Genomic DNA, 16,982 nt, shown 5'->3' with positions numbered 1-16,982 from the left:
ATTCCTTTTGCTAATTGGTAACTGTGGGACTTGAATCCATGTCTCTGCTTGTGCTGATACCATATTAAAGTGTCTGACCATCTCATCTAAAAGTTTAAGCTATTACAGGGGCCATTGTTTGATTTACTGAATTGTGTGTTTCTACCCATATAAATCATGGTGTGACCATTTAAGAAAGAAATAAAGACTTTTGGAACTTGTGGTCTAATGTGCCTTAGACATTTGTTGACTAGAAGTCATCTCATTAAGAGTAAAATGAGAATTTTAAAGTTAAATTATGTTCTAATATCAAAAGGTGACATTTTTTTTGGGATTGACTAAAAAGTGTGCCACATAAATTAGGAAAGAGGATAATTAAGTGATTAAAGTATGCGCTCTCTCTAACAACTTAGGCTTTTGAATGAGATAGTCACCCACTTCAACATTTTTGTATATCAAAAGAGATTGTATAATGCATTTTACTGCTTAGATTGTTTCCTCTCAGATTAGTTTTTCTGCTTTCTGTCTTGCTTTTCCTCCGTTGATTGTTGAGCACTCAAGTAGCAAGCTCTTGAGATCTATCAGATCCTTGTTTGGTGTGGATTTTCATCCGTCTGATTGCAGGTTTTTGTTCATCTTGTAGCTATGGTATGTCCAATATCCAAATGAAGGTCCATGGTACGAGTTACTGGTCATCCCTCTTCGGTTTGAGCTTCTTTGTTCCATCATGATTCCCATTTCAATAAAGGTAGGTTGTGAAGTATCCTTCCCACTATGGTTTGTTGCATTATGACATTTTCCTGTCATATTCTAGAGTAACTTTGTATTTTGTAGCAGTCATTTATCAAAGAAGATCTATTGATAGAACCTAAAACAGCGTATTCGGATTCCCCTTGGATGATCATATCAAGATATATTTTCATTTGAAATTCAGCCGTGATTCTTCTTGTATTACAGTGAATGAAAATGGCATAATGTTGATTCAGTACAGTGCAAAAGCTTATCTGCTGTACTTTATATTCAGATTGAAAACTAAATTTGTTCCTTCTAGTTGATTGGTGCACGTATTAAAGACCAAATTTGTTTGAATTGTTCAGTTTCACTGGTAGCCTGAATTATGAATTTTAGCAAATAGAATTCCAGGCTGATAGTGGTTATGAAAGTGGAGTGATAAGTTCAATTTTTCACTTTTTTTACTCCCTTAATTTATATTAGTATTACTGTATATAATGGTGCAATTGAGTGTCTCTTTTTCCAGTTTATCATTTTCTAGTCTGATTTTCTTGATGACTGTTCTTTGCTGGTTCATAGTGGTTCAACCTGTCCTGTGGTGCATCCAGCGGAGACGAAACTAATACATAGTCATGCTATATCTTACAACATTGTATATCCTATTTCAAGCTATATCCAATAATAGAGATAGCTGATAGCTACTTTCTTGGTAATTCCGCATAACTGTTCCCTTCGATCCTTTGTTTGATGATCCTGGTGTGCTTTCCTCTTGCTTAATACTGATATCCGCTGACTCTAATTCCCATGTTTAGCATCTTTTCACCATATTCTGTGTCTTGACCACCATAAACACTTTTTCTGTAGTTTCAATTCGACTAGTTTAATAATTTGCTTTGATGATCTGACCTTGGGCACATAGATTATGAGTTATTTTCTTCCCTCTAAACTCACAGAATAGCCTTTGTACTTGAGCCTATTTTTTTTCTTCTCATGAGCTCTATTCCAAGTGAAAAGAATTCCATGGATCACTTCCCGCATGAAAGATGAGTAATCTTTGTCAAACAGTTTCACCGATTGCAGGCAGGCTGAGAGGGAAGTCTAGCTAGTTTTGATTAGGCTCCTGACCTCTGACTCACCTATCCTGAGAGTACTTTAAATGTTATTTCAGCGTCTCTTTTTTTCTTTTTCATTATGTCTTGAGACATATTTCATAGGACCCTAGGAAGTTAGATGTTTTGAGGAATCAGCAGTGTTACTCAAGTTAGACTTAATATCCTTATCTGACTGAATTAGCTTTGAAGCCGGTCTAGTAAACTTGAGCACATTACCTCGCGGAGGTAAAAAAGTACTAGTTAATATCTTTCCATCTGCTTAACCCTTGGTGGGAAGAGTTATCTGATATCTATACTGGTGGGAGGAAGCAGCTAACTGATGGAGCACATCATTTTTTTCCCGATCTTTAATCTTAGAGGAAAATCTCATATAAGTAGGTATATTTGTCAACTAAAATAATCCCTTATTGAACCAATAAACAAGCTGAGGTAACTGTTGAAAACACAAAAATGTTAGGCGATATATGCAACTCTGCAAGGACAGGTATGATAATGCTTCAAAATAAATTACAAGGTTAATTTATGCACTAAGAAGTTTAACTTTGCACTAAGAAGTTCAACTTTTTCTTTGGATTAGAAAATCTATGGCTTTAACATGTGTTCGTTCTTTTTTGATAGGTATCGTTGGATCTTGTAAAAAGCTTATATGCCAAATTTATTGATTGGGACAATGAGATGGTTGATCCAGAAACTGGTACTCCATCCCATGCGACAAAGTAAGAAACATGTTCTTAGTTTTAAGTTTGTTTGCTAACATATTCAGTATTCATTTGTTTGTGTATCTTCTTTTTCTTTTCATGGCAGCACAGCAATTAGTGAGGATTTGGGGCAAGTGGAATATATATTGACTGATAAAACTGGGACACTTACTGAAAACAAGATGATCTTTAAAAGATGTTGTATTAGTGGAACCTTTTATGGCAATGAGAATGGAGATTGTTTAAAGGGTAAGGCCTTAGTTATACTTTTATTGAGTTCTCTATTTTTGACTTGTGCAATTCAACTTCCTTCGGCTTTAATAATTTACGTGCCAACAAAGATATAGGTACAGATACAGGGTCTTGATAACTTTGAGTACAACCTGATGCGAACTCAATTACTCCCTTTACTGAGCTTCATATACCAATAAATGCTTTCAGCTTTCTGATTTTGTATTTGAGATCCTACTGTGGTGTTTAAAGGTGCCTATAAATGGGAAGAAGACTTGATTTTGGACTATTGTTCAAATGCATTATGAGCAGATACTAATACTGATTGGGATACAAGGTCCTTAGCTTAGGGCAATCATAAGAACTACAGATCTACTTTTATATTATTGCTCATCCACCTCTATTAAACTTTTTCCTTGGTTATCTTATGGAGATGCCTGAAGATAGGCTATATTTATCTTCTTCTGCTTTCATCATTCCTTTTTCGTTAAACTCGGATACAGTTAATAAAGATTTTAAAGTAAAAGTAGTTACCAATGTTTCTGAAAGCTCCATTTTAATACAAAAAAATATATATTTCTGTTAGTATTGGACTTTTAGTTAAGCTTCAGAGTGACCCATGAGTTCTCTACTTTGTTTCTTTTGAAAAAAGTATGGGAAGTGGCTGCTTGACTGCTTTTCTCACAACTATGCTGCTTTCCTGATGCACAAAAGTTCAGGAAAAGGTTTTTCAAGCTTTTTCCTTCCCTTCTACACATGCTTGAAATGAGGGAGACTCCTCAAGTGGGTACTTTGCAGATTATCATTGCATGTGTTGCTAAAACAAACACACAGCACATTTGTTGAATTCTGAAACTTGGGATTTAATAGTTGCTTCCTTGTTTTTGAATGATGACTCAAATAATCTTTGTTACTAATTTGTGGAGCCTATGATTTATAAGTTAAAAGGTTTTGTCAGGCAGTCTCAATCTAACCTATCATATTCTCTGCCATTTGATTATCTACATCTTCTCCTCATATGATTAAGTTTCTTTCGTATCTAAAAGCATTCTCAACCTATATTTGAATGGTACTAGCATACACTTGCATTTTATATATCTGTATAACGTTTGTAATTCCATCTGGAAGTTTTTACTGCTCTCTCTCAAGTCATGTAAATCTGTTGATCAACACAACTTCAAATCTTTGATCCTGGGAAGGACTACAACATCTTTTGCATAAAGTGGCATCTCTTCTATAGCATCATCTTCAACTGAATCTGACCTTCCCTTATGTGATTTTCCTTTTTCTTTGGCTTGAGAACTAATGTGTTCTCCATACCCTTTTCCTTATCACTTATATATTTCCCTCTTGTAAAAAAGAAGCATAAGCAAACTTTATCTTCCATGCAGATCCTGAACTGCTTCAAGCTGTTGCCTCTGGTTCTCCAGATGCTATTCGGTTTCTTATAGTCATGGCAATTTGTAACACTGTAGTTCCTGTACAAAGGTATATGGTTTGTCTCTGAATTTCTTGATGAAGTCATCAAATTTTAAAAATCTAGGATGGCCGTTATTGGTGTCCGTTGTCTTTCTGTAGTAGTATTCTGTTTTTCTGGTGCCTTAAAGTTATTATTATTATTTTTATTTACTTTAATACCTTTTCCTTTTACTGCCTATAGCAAAGCTGGAGCGGTTTCATACAAGGCACAATCTCAAGATGAGGAAGCGCTTGTGCGTGCTGCTGCTCGGTTAAATATGGTCTTCCTTGAAAAGAAAGGGAATATTCTTGGTATGAGTTTGTGACTGAGGAAAGACAAGAATACTATTTACATACTAGATACAATTGTAATATTGTTTTCTCTTGGAACCTTTTCTTAAGCGCAGATATCAATTTTAATGCTTCACTGGTCCAGTATGAGGTATTGGATACCCTAGAGTTCACTTCTGAGAGAAAAAGGATGTCTGTGGTGGTCAGGGACTGTCAAAATGGAAATATCATACTTTTGTCAAAAGGAGCTGATGAGGCTATTCTGCCTCATGCACATGCTGGTGATGATTCCTTACCCAGTAATACCATATTCCATAATTTAGCATAAGAGAAGACTGGATCTCTGTGAAATTGATTTTCAATACCTGTTAAGTATTACTTGAACAACTTATCTGCAATTTCTTCTCATACGGCACTGTAGAAGAACAAGAATTACTATGCCTTAACCTTGAACTAGCTGGAGTCGGCTATATGAATTACAACCACTTTTCTCTATTCGGACCAGTTCTATGTCAATATTTAATAGCTTGGGGTTCCTTGACACTCTCTGGCATAGAGTCTCTAAGTATCTATATTAAAAAGAATCTTGCCAAACATCAGATCTTGTGTTAGTTTATCAATCTAAGTCTTAATCCCAACTTATTGTATCACCTATATGGATCTTTTGCTTCCATTGTAGTCTATCGTTTGCTTGCTTAGTCTGCATGACTTTAGAGTTTAGAGAGATGGCAGGTCTTTTGACACATCTTTCTTCAATGTGATTCTAGGAGTGTTTTGAGAGAGATCTTGTACATTTGAGAAATAGCCTCTTTTCACTTATTGTTTTTTTGGTGGCACCTACGATGTTCCTTTATGTACAGATGATTGGGTGGCATTTATAGGGAACTATGTCTTGTTGTAGGGGTTTATATTTTTGATATACTTCTGATATATGGGCCACCTTTTTGCTCTTTGTTAAATGAAATTTTTTACTTTAATAAAAAAAGTCTCTCATAACGAATATTTAAAATATTTGTTTCTGTTTTAACTAATCCTAATTGTAAAATGTACTGTGATACTTGACTTCTATCATAATTTAACACTCAAAAGCACTTTGAAATGACTGGCTGAACACAATCTGCATATCAAATAATGAAAAGCACTTCTCAATTGAATTGGCCGAACCAAAATTGCTCCCTCCAAAAGTACTTTTTTTGAAAAGCCATTTTGACAAAACTGCTTCTTCAGATAAGCATTTTTGGCAGCTCGACCAAACATGCTCGGTAGATCTCTCTGATAGGTAATGAAATAAGGTACGTGGTGATATAACCTGGAAAATTAAGTGCTGATTGACTGTCTAAGACACTATCAGGAGGATGTATTAACCTTCATATTGAAGAAATCCCTTTTCTTCCGGAAACTGAGTTTGATATTGTAGACTTATCGATTATAGAAGGTTTTTGAGATTTTCTATTTAAGCATGCTGTTGTATTTCCTTGTAATGGAACATTTGATGGTATTCCAATTGTTTAAGATGCACACTTTGCTACCATTTTACAGTGAGTTGTGGAACTTTCAGCATCTTTCAGATTTGATGTAGACAGTGGAAGTTCTTGTTCACTTAGTTCCATTTATATAGGTCAAAAGTCCAGGTGATCATGCTAGCTTCTTGGATGCACTGAAGTTTTGTTTTCATACTGTTCTAGCAAGTGGGTCTTTTTTGTAGGAATTTTAGGTTCATTAGGAGTACTGATGAGAAAATTTCAGGATAAAAGGTCGACCGCAGTTTGAGAGTTTTTGATAGCGTTACTCAAGATTTTGACGTACATGATGTTCCTCTTAGCAATACACAATTCAATTGGTGTAAGCTAGGACATTGTCCAGTTGCAAACTTGCACATTCTTGTTCCCTCCTTCAGTTGAATGAGACGTTTCCTTAATAGTTCAAGAGATCACCCACACATTTTCTCAGATCATTCTCGATGTTCTCCACTTTCCTCAAGTTTTGCCGGATCAAGTGGAGAATGACTCTTTTTAGATTTGAAGTATATGGCTTTTTAACTAGGTTTATTCATCTTTTTGAGAAATGGTAGCAGATGGGTAAACATATGGTAGGGTCTACTCCTTTCAGTTTCAACATATGTGCTTTCCCAGTGTAACATAGTATTCTTCTCTATCTTTTACTGTTAAATACATCTTTTTGCTTTCTAAATTGTCAGCTTTTGCTTTCAAAAGTTCTTCCACTTGTTAATTTTCTTTTTTTGGCGGACAAGAAAAACGGAGATAATTAGTGTGTGCATAAGTAAATAGCTTTAAAGAGGAGAGTGGGCGCTTGAGAAGGATAGTAAATGACAGAGAGTCTTTGACAAGTGATTGAGAGGAGATACTGGAGTGTTGCAGGATAGGTGCAAAGCAAGCTAGAAGAGTTAGGTGAATAGTTGTAAAAAAATATTCCACCTTCCCACAAATTGCATCAATGCGGAAATGAGGGCATCACTAGAAGGATAGCTGTCACTGTCACCTTTTTACTTTTGGAATTTACTTAATTTTATTTTAATATTTTAAATTGGCACAGGGGAGAAGTAGTGCGCGCAGTTTTTAGTTTGTGCATAACAATAGATAGCCTGACACTCTGCACAATACTTTTCGTAGGAGTATTCAACACAATTTTGTTCTTTCATTTTAGACCCTTTCTTAACTAAGTTCTGTTTATGCTTGACAATTGCTTGAACATCTAAGATGTGACAAAATGGTGACATTTTTTTAATTTTTGACAAGGTAACTAACAGTCTATATAAATCATCAGCACAAAATGTTGGAAGCCAAAATGGAGTGCTTACCTCAGTGGATCCAAACCCAAAAAATAAACTACAACTAACCACCTTAGCCCTATACCATCTCATAAGGACCCTAGGATGTCTAAAGCATTGGAATATCTATATACTCTGATTTGCACCAATAACAGAACATTAAAATACAATTCATCGTAATCCTTTGTAAGTAACTAACGAATATCTTCAAAACACCTAGAATTCCTCTCCTTCCAAATTGTCCACAAATTGCTGCAGGGACAATTGTCTGTGTTAAATTAGGTCTTAGGCCTAATCACACCCCAAAAGCTAGCTCAAAGAGATGAGGATTGCCCGAGCCTTTTAAGGAGTCCACCCATCTATTAACCACAAATGTGGGAGTTTTGACATTCTTCAACACACCACCTCACGCCTGGTGCTTAGCATCTAATGCGTGGAGAATTTTTAATTTCTGGGGCCCAACATTGGGTGAGACGAGTCTTGATACCACGTTAAAATAGGTCTTAGGCCTAACTCACATCCCGAGCCATCTTTACACTAAGTTCATTGACTATACGAACATCAGACTCCTTTTTCTGTGCCTTGTCGTAAACCTCACGCACTTCAACATACCTTTCTCGGCCTTTTGGCTAAGACCAAGTGTAGTATCTGAGCAGTGGTCATGAAGAGATGAAAATGCCGTCACTCCCCATGTACAACACCACTACCAGACAATTCTCGCTGCCGTTTTCCACCACCCGAATGCCCATGCCTGTTCCAATCCCAAGCCCATATTCATCCGTCAGTCATAATCGACGACCGGGAAGCGGCTTAGGATCGCGAGATTGAAACACTGCTCCTGGACAACCACCCTCTAGCGGCCGCGCACGTTGCTCTTAAGCAGCACCTTTCCGCCGTCCAGCAGGTGCTCCGTCTTCTCTCTTCCACAGCTGCAACCGTCAAGGCTGAAAGGGATGCTGAAGTACGTGAGATTTACAACAAGGCACAGAAAAAGGAGTCTGATGTTTGTATAGTTGCTGAACTTAGTGTAGAAATAGATCGGGTTAGGACCGATATTCATAACCTAATTGACGACCACAAGGAGCTCAAAGAGAGGAGGATTGCCCAAGCCTTTTGAGGAGTTCACCCATCTCGTTAACCACCAATATGAGACTTGTGACATTCTTCAACAGACTGGAATGCTTTTTATTGCTACTGCTCCATCTGGTTGGTTAGCAGAGTTAAAAACTATGGTTGCTATTGCATATTTTCAGTCTCAAGATTGAGGAAGAAGGTGCATTGTTTTTGTAAACTCTTTGGTAATGTCTTGCTGCATTATTCTGAGTATCTATGCTAAATCAATCTAATTTTGTTATGTAATTGCTAGTTTTATATTTACTCTTACTCAAAAATATGCAAGTTGTATAACTACTATGTTGTCCTGCCGCTCAACTGTGAATGCTTCTTATATATTGATGAGGAGCAAATATACCAGGACAGCAAACACGGATCTTTGCTGAAGCTGTGGAACAATATGCTCAGCTTGGTCTGCGAACATTATGTTTGGCATGGCGTGATTTAGAAGAAGAAGAATATCATGAATGGTCATTATTGTTTAAAGAGGCTAATAGTTCATTGGTCGATAGAGAGGTCAGAAATATATTTTCTATGGTTTATGCCTGCTACTATTGACTTTTTTCTTTCAGCAAATCTTAGATCACCTGTGTTATGTATACCTTCTGCTCTGGCTCTCTGTTGGGTGTTCCTGAAGTTTTCACTTGACTGATTGATCTTATACTTGTATGCTGCAGTGGAGGGTAGCTGAAGTCTGCCAAAGAATAGAGCATGACTTTGAGATTATTGGAGTTGCGGCAATTGAAGATCGTCTACAGGTGAGACCGTCTTCTCTAAAAAATTTAAAATTCTTGGTAAGGCTTGCTTGTTGTCCTGACACAATTCTTGCATCTTCATGAAGATGCTCCTTTTAGAATTCTAAATTATTGTCTCTTGGTCGATGGATTTCATAATCTTATTTTTCACTTGTATACACACACACACATATTTATCCAGGATGCTGTACCTGAAACAATTGAGACACTCAGGAAGGCAGGAATAAACTTTTGGATGCTGACTGGCGACAAACAGAATACAGCAATACAAATTGCACGGTCATGTAATTTTGTTTCTCCTGGTATGCCCTGTTGGGTTTTTTCTTTCTAATTTGTGCTTTCTTGTACAATGTATTGTCGACAAAAGATGTTTTCTTCTTAAAAAATTGTCAGGAGATGTCTTTATTTTCTGATTGACATGTTTGCAGAACCTAAAGGTCAGCTTCTGCTGATTAATGGGAGAACTGAAGATGAAGTAGGTCAAAGTCTGGAGAGAGTGCTTCTTACAATGAGAATAACAAATGCAGAACCTAAGGTATGTTGAATTAAATGCATGTCTATGTTGGCGAGTGTTCTATTTGTTAACTGGTAATACAAATCCTTTCATTTCTATCAGAACCGATCAACTGCTTAGCTACGACAATAAGTGTTTGCTTGGCTGTCAGTTTTATAATCTCCTTCTCTAAAAGATAAACAGAGATGCCGAAATAATTGCATATTCCAAATTCCATCCATATTTGCAATTCAGTTGTTATTTTTTAATATCTGGAAAATATGAATTTGTTTTCTTGACCATTGTGCTTGCATTATGGTGCTTGATGTTGACATAGGATATAAACTTGCTTTGGGGTTTCTGTGTGTATCTTTTTAGTAGTGGATGAAGTAATATATGCATCTTTGATATCTGCTTTTGGGACAACATAATTTGTAAGTAAAGCTTAATGTTGTAAAATTGTCAGGCTGAGCTCTGAATTTAGATTACTTGAAAAGGATCATAATTTGTTGGTGATATCCTTAGAATTAATTGTGTCTGCCTTAATAAGGCTATGTCTTGAGTGGGTTTAAAATAACACGATCATACACAGATATGTTCACAAGGATTATACATCAACTCTCAATTTGAAGTGTAATGGCTACAGTTACGGGGAGATGGAAGTGTTTCTGCCTTCTGTTTTTGTGACGGACCTTATTGCTTAATAAGGAGACTCTAAAATCATAGAAGTGCTTCGTCGCTTTGATTTTTTTTTTTTTGATAACCAAAAAGGAATTAAGAATTAACGTGGCAAGAGGGACCTGATCCCAAAACATAGCTGAACAAAGGTGCATGCTATTGTGTCTTTGGAAATATTTGGATGACTTATTTCAGTAAAGGCACATCTTATCCATGATGGTCAGGCAAAACACTAAAAATGGATGCCCGGTGCACTAAGCACTCACTATACCTGGGGCCTGAAGATGGGCCTGACCACATTAGGTCTATTATATGAAGTCTTATTTCCACAGCTTGAACCTGTCACCTGTTCTAGTTTTTATTTTTTCCATCCGTTCATAGCATCCTTTCTGTATGCGTACTCTAAGGCACTATCTTGTAAATCTCAAAAATGTACTTTCAGAGAGGGAGGAAACAGAAGAACAAGAAAACTTACCTTCCCTCCAAGATCTCTGAAATAACACTAATGATGGAATGGGTGGTACTTTTTCTTTTAGATGTTCCTCTTTCATGATACATGACTCTTAGTATTTATATCTGGCAGGATGTTGCTTTTGTTGTGGATGGTTGGGCTCTTGAGATTGTACTTAAGCATTATCGGAAGGCATTCACAGAACTTGCTATATTGTCAAGAACAGCTATATGTTGTCGTGTTACTCCATCCCAAAAGGCACAGGTATTATGTGTGCTACCAAAATAATTTTTCATATTTAATGCATTATTTAAGGAGAGAACAAAACCATTGTGTTACCTATATTGATAACAAGAAGGTCATCATGTCCCATCACAACTCTTATGTGGAACTTAAGCTTCTTGCAAATAAAGTTCAAGCAGTGAAAAGTTATTCATTAGAAAGTTTTACTTGTCGACATTTAATTTGTTGTGTCACTATATTTTGGTAGTTTTCATATTCACTTCAGTTTTTTTAATTTCCTTTTCATAGTTAAAATTCTCCTTATCTCCTCATGTGCAAGTTGAAAGTGCAACTTATCTGACCAAAATGTTTTTACTACTTTAATCTGTTCAATAGGCACCTCAAATGCCTATTTTCTTCACAAAATGCCTTTGTCAAAGGGTATGCAACTTTAGTGGCTAATGAAGTTGTTGACTCAAGGAAGAAATAGGGTGAGCTAGGTATCCTGTGCAAGTTGGATCTTGAGAAGACTTATGACCAGTAAATTGGAAGATCTTGGATTTTATTTTTTTGAAGATGGGCTTTGGGGAGAGATGAAGGAAGTGAGTTAGCTTTTGCATTTCTTCTGGTGAGATTCTCGGTTTTGATGAATGGCAATGCTTGTGGGTTCTTCAATAACTTTAGGGGTTTGAGGCAGGGTGATCCTTTATCCCCGATGCTCTTTATATTGGTAATGGAAGCTTTGAGCAGAATGATGGACAAAATTGTTTTAGCAGGACATATCAAGGGGTTCAAAGCTGTGGTCGGTGGTGTGGGTACCACGGTGGTTTCTCACCTCTTGTTTGCGGATGATACTTTGGTGTTCTGTGATGCAGATGAGATCCAACTGGACTTCCTTGGCAAGTCTTGACTTGTTCCGGGGATTAAAATTAATATTAGAATATGTGAGATTATGCCCTTTATTAAGTGGATAACATTGTCATGCTTGCCCAAATTCTACAATCGGGGTAGGGGTTCTCTCTACTACCTACCTTGGTTTACCTCTGGCGCTTCCAACAAGGATTTTGGTGTCTCGAATCCGGTATTCAGAGGGTAGAGAAGAGGCTAGCAGGTTGGCATAAAAGATACTTATTCAAAGGAGGCAAGGAGATGCTCATTAAAAGCACGATATTGAGTATCCCTGCTTATTATATGTCCTTGTTCAAGGTATATGGCACTGTGATAGGTAAACGGGAAAGGTTGCACAGAAATTTCCTTTGGGATGTGGCGAATAGGACAAAGAAATTTCGCGTAGTTTCAGGAGACCGTGACATCTCCTAAACAGTTTGTGTGTGGGGTGGGCTGGGGGGGATCAAGGACTTGAAGGTTTCTAACAAAGCACTTCTGAGTAAATGGTTGTGGAGATTTGAGATGGAGGGAGAATCTTTAAGGAAAGGGGTGGTTGCAGATAAATATGGTGTAATGGAAGGGAGATGAAGAACAAATATGATCACAATTGGGGTGTGGTGTGTGGAGGAATATATTGAATGGGTGAGATACTTTCTTTGATAACATTACATTTACGGTTGGGGATGTGAGTAGATTTAAATTTTGGGGGCAAAAGTGGTGTGGAGGATTGGTGCTTAAGGATGAATTTCCGGTCTTCTATAGTCTCTTGTCAGAGGGAGTTGACTGGTGTTCAAGTTAGGGGAACACAAAGGAATGAGACTTTTTGGATCTGAGGTTTAGGAGGAATTTCCTGGATTGGGAGGTGACCGAGTTTCAAAGTTGCTAGGTGTCCAAAAACAAGGCAATCTAATTGACAGATCTGATGCCTTGAGATGGGAGTTCGGGAATAACAGTTCGTTCTCAGTTAACTCTTTCTATGAGAAGCTCTTGGTTAGGACAGAGTTCAGCTTTCCTCATGACTTGATCTGGATTCCTAAGGTGCATAGGAAAGTATGCTTCTTCGCATGACTAGCTACTAAAGGGTGATTTGATGGTGGAGCATCTTAGGAAACGAAAGGTGATTGTCGGGAGTTTCCTTTGTAAGGAGACGGATGAGGATGTGGACCATATTCTACTACATTACAGATTAACCTATGGGAGGATATCTTTAGATGGTTTACGTTTCTTGGGTAATGCCAGGATCTGTGAGAGAGTTGATGTTGAGATGGAGGAATGGAGCTAGGAGAAGAAATCACAAGGCTTGGAATGTCACTCCTCTTGCCTTAATGTGGGTCGTTTGGAAAGAGGGGTATAGAGAGCTTTTGAAGGGGTTGGAGATGAGCTTTGCTCATTTGAGTAGTCTTCAATCCCTTATTTTCTTCAAGGTGCATCCGTGTAGTTCCTGTTTGTATAAAGGATTGGGTGTCTTTTGGAGAGTACCATATTTTGTAGGTCTCTCCTTTTTGGTATTCCACTTGTATATGACCATGTTGGCCTTGTTATTATTAATAACATTGTACTAGAGAAAAGAATGATGTTGTAGCAGAATTTTTATCCCATAACATGTGTCCTCTAATGAGATAAAATGGACAACTTTTTGGAGTGAGATCAAAGTGTTGGAAGCAAAATGGTTTGTTTGGAAAGAAAACTTGTTAGTAACTACTACGAAAATAGTAGGAGTTGGTGTATTTTTGTATTCCACGATGGCTTTCTGGACAGATTAGTTGTTCTTGTATAGTCGGGTCAATTTTCCTAAGTTTGCAGTTCAAACGTTGAAAAAGAAGCTTGAAATCTCCTGAGCTAACATACATTAGTTTGAAACGAGGGAAGTCATTTTTTATATTAAGATGTTTTGTGCTGTGGTAACTTTGGGATATGATCTTTGCATAGTAGAATGCTCATCTTGTTGATGCCTATAGTTCGTAAAAGTACGATTATGGGTGTACAGATCTCAACCGTATTTTAATACTTTCAGCTGGTAGAACTCCTAAAATCGTGTGAATATCGGACACTGGCAATAGGGGATGGCGGAAATGACGTGAGGATGATCCAACAAGCTGATATTGGTGTTGGTATAAGTGGGAGAGAAGGACTGCAGGCAGCAAGAGCAGCTGATTACAGTATTGGAAGTGAGTTCTTGAATACTCTTCTTCTTTTCTTACTTTATATTTTAGTTACAAACATTGTATTAGCTACTTCTTGGTTTACCTCACATCTGTCCTCTGTTTTAAAAGAATGTCAAGAAGATGGAATAGGTAGCAGCAATAGGTGGCAGTGTAGTTTAGTGCCATAAAACTCAACAAGGATCAGAGGTGATGACCAATTAATAATTATTTTATAAGCAGGGTCGGACCAAGGGGTTTGAGCAAGTGGGTTAGACACATAGCAAGAGTCTTACCACAACAAGAGAGAGGTGAGACGCCGTCTCTGAGCAGTAGATGTCACAGCATGCCTAGTTTGAGGCTGCTTTTTTTGTTTTTGGGTGGGGATGTTGAAAAAGCTAAAAAAGTGTTGTTTGATGAGCCTTCTTAGTAAAGGCTGAACAAGCCAATGATGTTTTAGTTCATCTTTTCGATGATCAACCACATTGAGACTGAGACACGGCCCGAACTTACAAGGGAGAAAAATATGCATTCTCTTCCTTTTTATACATATATTAGTGAATAGTAGCTTTTCACTAAAGATTCTTGGCATGTTCATCTTTTTCCTAAAGAGAAATCGATTACTATACTAGTGCATGCAAATTGAAATCTTAGAGAACCTTGGTCCTATTGGAACCGGTTTTAACATCCTTTGTTAGCGGCATAAGCCTTGACTAATTAACCCAAAAACGAGACCAAGTGCTAGTTCAAAACCTTGGCTCTGAGCACATGAATTCTTTTTCAATTATGCAAAGTGTCAAAGTCAATCAAAGTGTTAAAATTATTTAGATATTTCAGGTTGCACCAAAAAGCTGAAGATTGAAAATAATTAAATCATGAATATCTTCTGATTTTTCCTTCATATCCATTCTTCCTTTCCTACCAAATTGTTCATAATATGCTCAACGAAACAAAGTTACATGGTACGTGAGCTTCTTCTTCTTAATCTATCATCCAGATAGTAATAGCCTCCTCAAGCTGTTTGTCATGCCCCTTCCACTCCAGAAAGGTTAAAGCAGGCACCATATAAGTCAAGGTTCAAGGCAATGCAAAAACAATTGAGGCCTTTAATGACTTTTCAAACATGTAGAATCTACTGGTGGTGGGCTCCTTTGCTGTGGCTTTCCTGTGTAAGACACACTTCATGCATGACAAGGCAGAAAAGTTGGCTGCTTTTGTAATAAGTCCTGCTAGTTTCGATATCTATGATAAAGACTTAATACAATGCAGCCAACTTTTTCTGTCTTCTTGTAAGTGTCTGATTGTGAGAAGAGCTCTTACATCCCTTAAGTTACCGACTAGCTGATCTAATCTATTTAGCGCCAAGTCATCTAAGTTCATCTTGAATTTAAGGTCCCATTTTGTTGTCTATTCTTACTCAGAGATGGCAGCATCAGTGCATGCAGCAAGACAATGAAGAACAGGGAAAACATCTAACAGACAATTTGTACTTGGAAGGTACTTGCAATTTCTGAACAAGCACAAGTGGGATATTTTTCCGGCCAGATATAGGACATTTTTTCCCCATCTCCAAATTCAGTTTCACCAGAAAACAATCATTCCTAACTTACAGTTATTGGCCTTAATGCCTTTTCAGGTGATGATGTTACTGCCTTAACAATAGGGTCACCCATAGCATATCTTTGCTTCAGTAACTCTTTTCCAAAAGTTATCTTACTCCCACCTCCATGGCCATGTTAAATAAATACATCCTGCAATGCAGTCTCAGTTTTCACAGCCCACCTTCCTTTCCGGATGTTGTCAGTGTAGACCACTTCACAAAAGAATGAGTTGGTTTATGATAGCATTGTGAACAGGTCGTTTTTTCTCTAAGGGTGATGTTCAAGACAACTTTCCGCATCTCGATTATTCCTTCCTTTGGATACATCTCAATGTACATCATTTTGCAGATGTCAAAAGAAAATATATTTTTATATTGAACGAAAACATTCTAACCAAACTCCAATTAATTTTATTTTTTTTGAGAAAAGTAACTGTTAGTCTATATTTATCCATAGGTATACTACCTCATAAGTGTAGTTCCCCTTCAAAAGTGTTGTAATTACATAGGATCCTAATACTACCAGTCTATAGTTGTGCTGATTACTTCTGAGCTATCTAAGGCTCATTTGTTTCCATTAAGATTAAGACGTCTGTATCTGAATAAACATAAACATCTGAATATTAAGATGTGCATTAAGATCTAGATGTCTAGATCTAAATGCACATTTGAATATTAAGATGTGGTCACTAGATTTGAACACCGAATGATTAAGATTGTTTGTTTTCAATATTTGAATGTGCATATGAAATTAAACATTATAAATTATTACAAAAATTTCATTTCAACAGAAAACGTATTACTTTTTAATAAAAAATAATATTTTAAATATTTATATTTGATTTAAAAAAATTATATGATATGCAAAAAAAATTATATATCCATATAAAAATTATGGTTGTGTGATTTCTTTTAAGAATTCAACATAAACATCTTTTTATAAGAAAATATATCATGAACAAAATATTTCATAGGTATAATATAATATCAAAAAGTTCACTAAGTATGATAAATACTAGTCGAAAAATAATAAAGAAGGCTTCACATCGTCAAAGCCTAACATATAGTCTAGCTAATCAGAAGAATTAAAGAATTCCTATTTTTTTCGGATGACCTTAATCCATTTCTCTAACTTGTGAACCTGTAGCATCATCATGCTTTTTTGTGGTTGTCACTTTCACAAAATATACTAACAGTTGTACTGTATAATGGTTCCTCCCATCCAAGTCCATCTAATTTTTTCTTTGCATTCTCCAAAGAGGTTCTTCTCACACCAGCTGGTGCTGGGAAAACAAATATCATGTATGTTGGTAAGGCATCCAACACACTTTGATCATAGTTAGTCCCCCCCC

The 16,982-nt window shown here is 36.8% G+C and overlaps 1 protein-coding gene across 1 annotated transcript in view; it reads left to right on the top strand.

Moving 5' to 3' along the window:
* Positions 1-16,982, top strand: part of LOC125850055 (phospholipid-transporting ATPase 2) — a 46,735-nt gene that overhangs the window by 15,025 nt on the left and 14,728 nt on the right. Inside the window, exons 8-21 of the mRNA XM_049529964.1 lie at positions 623-727; positions 2,442-2,539; positions 2,628-2,770; positions 4,144-4,240; positions 4,413-4,522; positions 4,618-4,782; positions 8,764-8,918; positions 9,080-9,160; positions 9,339-9,459; positions 9,586-9,692; positions 10,912-11,043; positions 13,904-14,212; positions 15,160-15,246; positions 15,452-15,527. Of these exons, the coding sequence (XP_049385921.1) occupies positions 623-727; positions 2,442-2,539; positions 2,628-2,770; positions 4,144-4,240; positions 4,413-4,522; positions 4,618-4,782; positions 8,764-8,918; positions 9,080-9,160; positions 9,339-9,459; positions 9,586-9,692; positions 10,912-11,043; positions 13,904-14,212; positions 15,160-15,246; positions 15,452-15,527 (1,786 nt within the window). The remainder of the gene's footprint in view (positions 1-622; positions 728-2,441; positions 2,540-2,627; positions 2,771-4,143; positions 4,241-4,412; positions 4,523-4,617; positions 4,783-8,763; positions 8,919-9,079; positions 9,161-9,338; positions 9,460-9,585; positions 9,693-10,911; positions 11,044-13,903; positions 14,213-15,159; positions 15,247-15,451; positions 15,528-16,982) is intronic.

Source organism: Solanum stenotomum, unplaced genomic scaffold (genome assembly GCF_019186545.1).
Source record: "Solanum stenotomum isolate F172 unplaced genomic scaffold, ASM1918654v1 scaffold13383, whole genome shotgun sequence".
NCBI lineage: Eukaryota > Viridiplantae > Streptophyta > Magnoliopsida > Solanales > Solanaceae > Solanum > Solanum stenotomum.
This window is presented reverse-complemented; position numbering and strand designations above follow the sequence as displayed.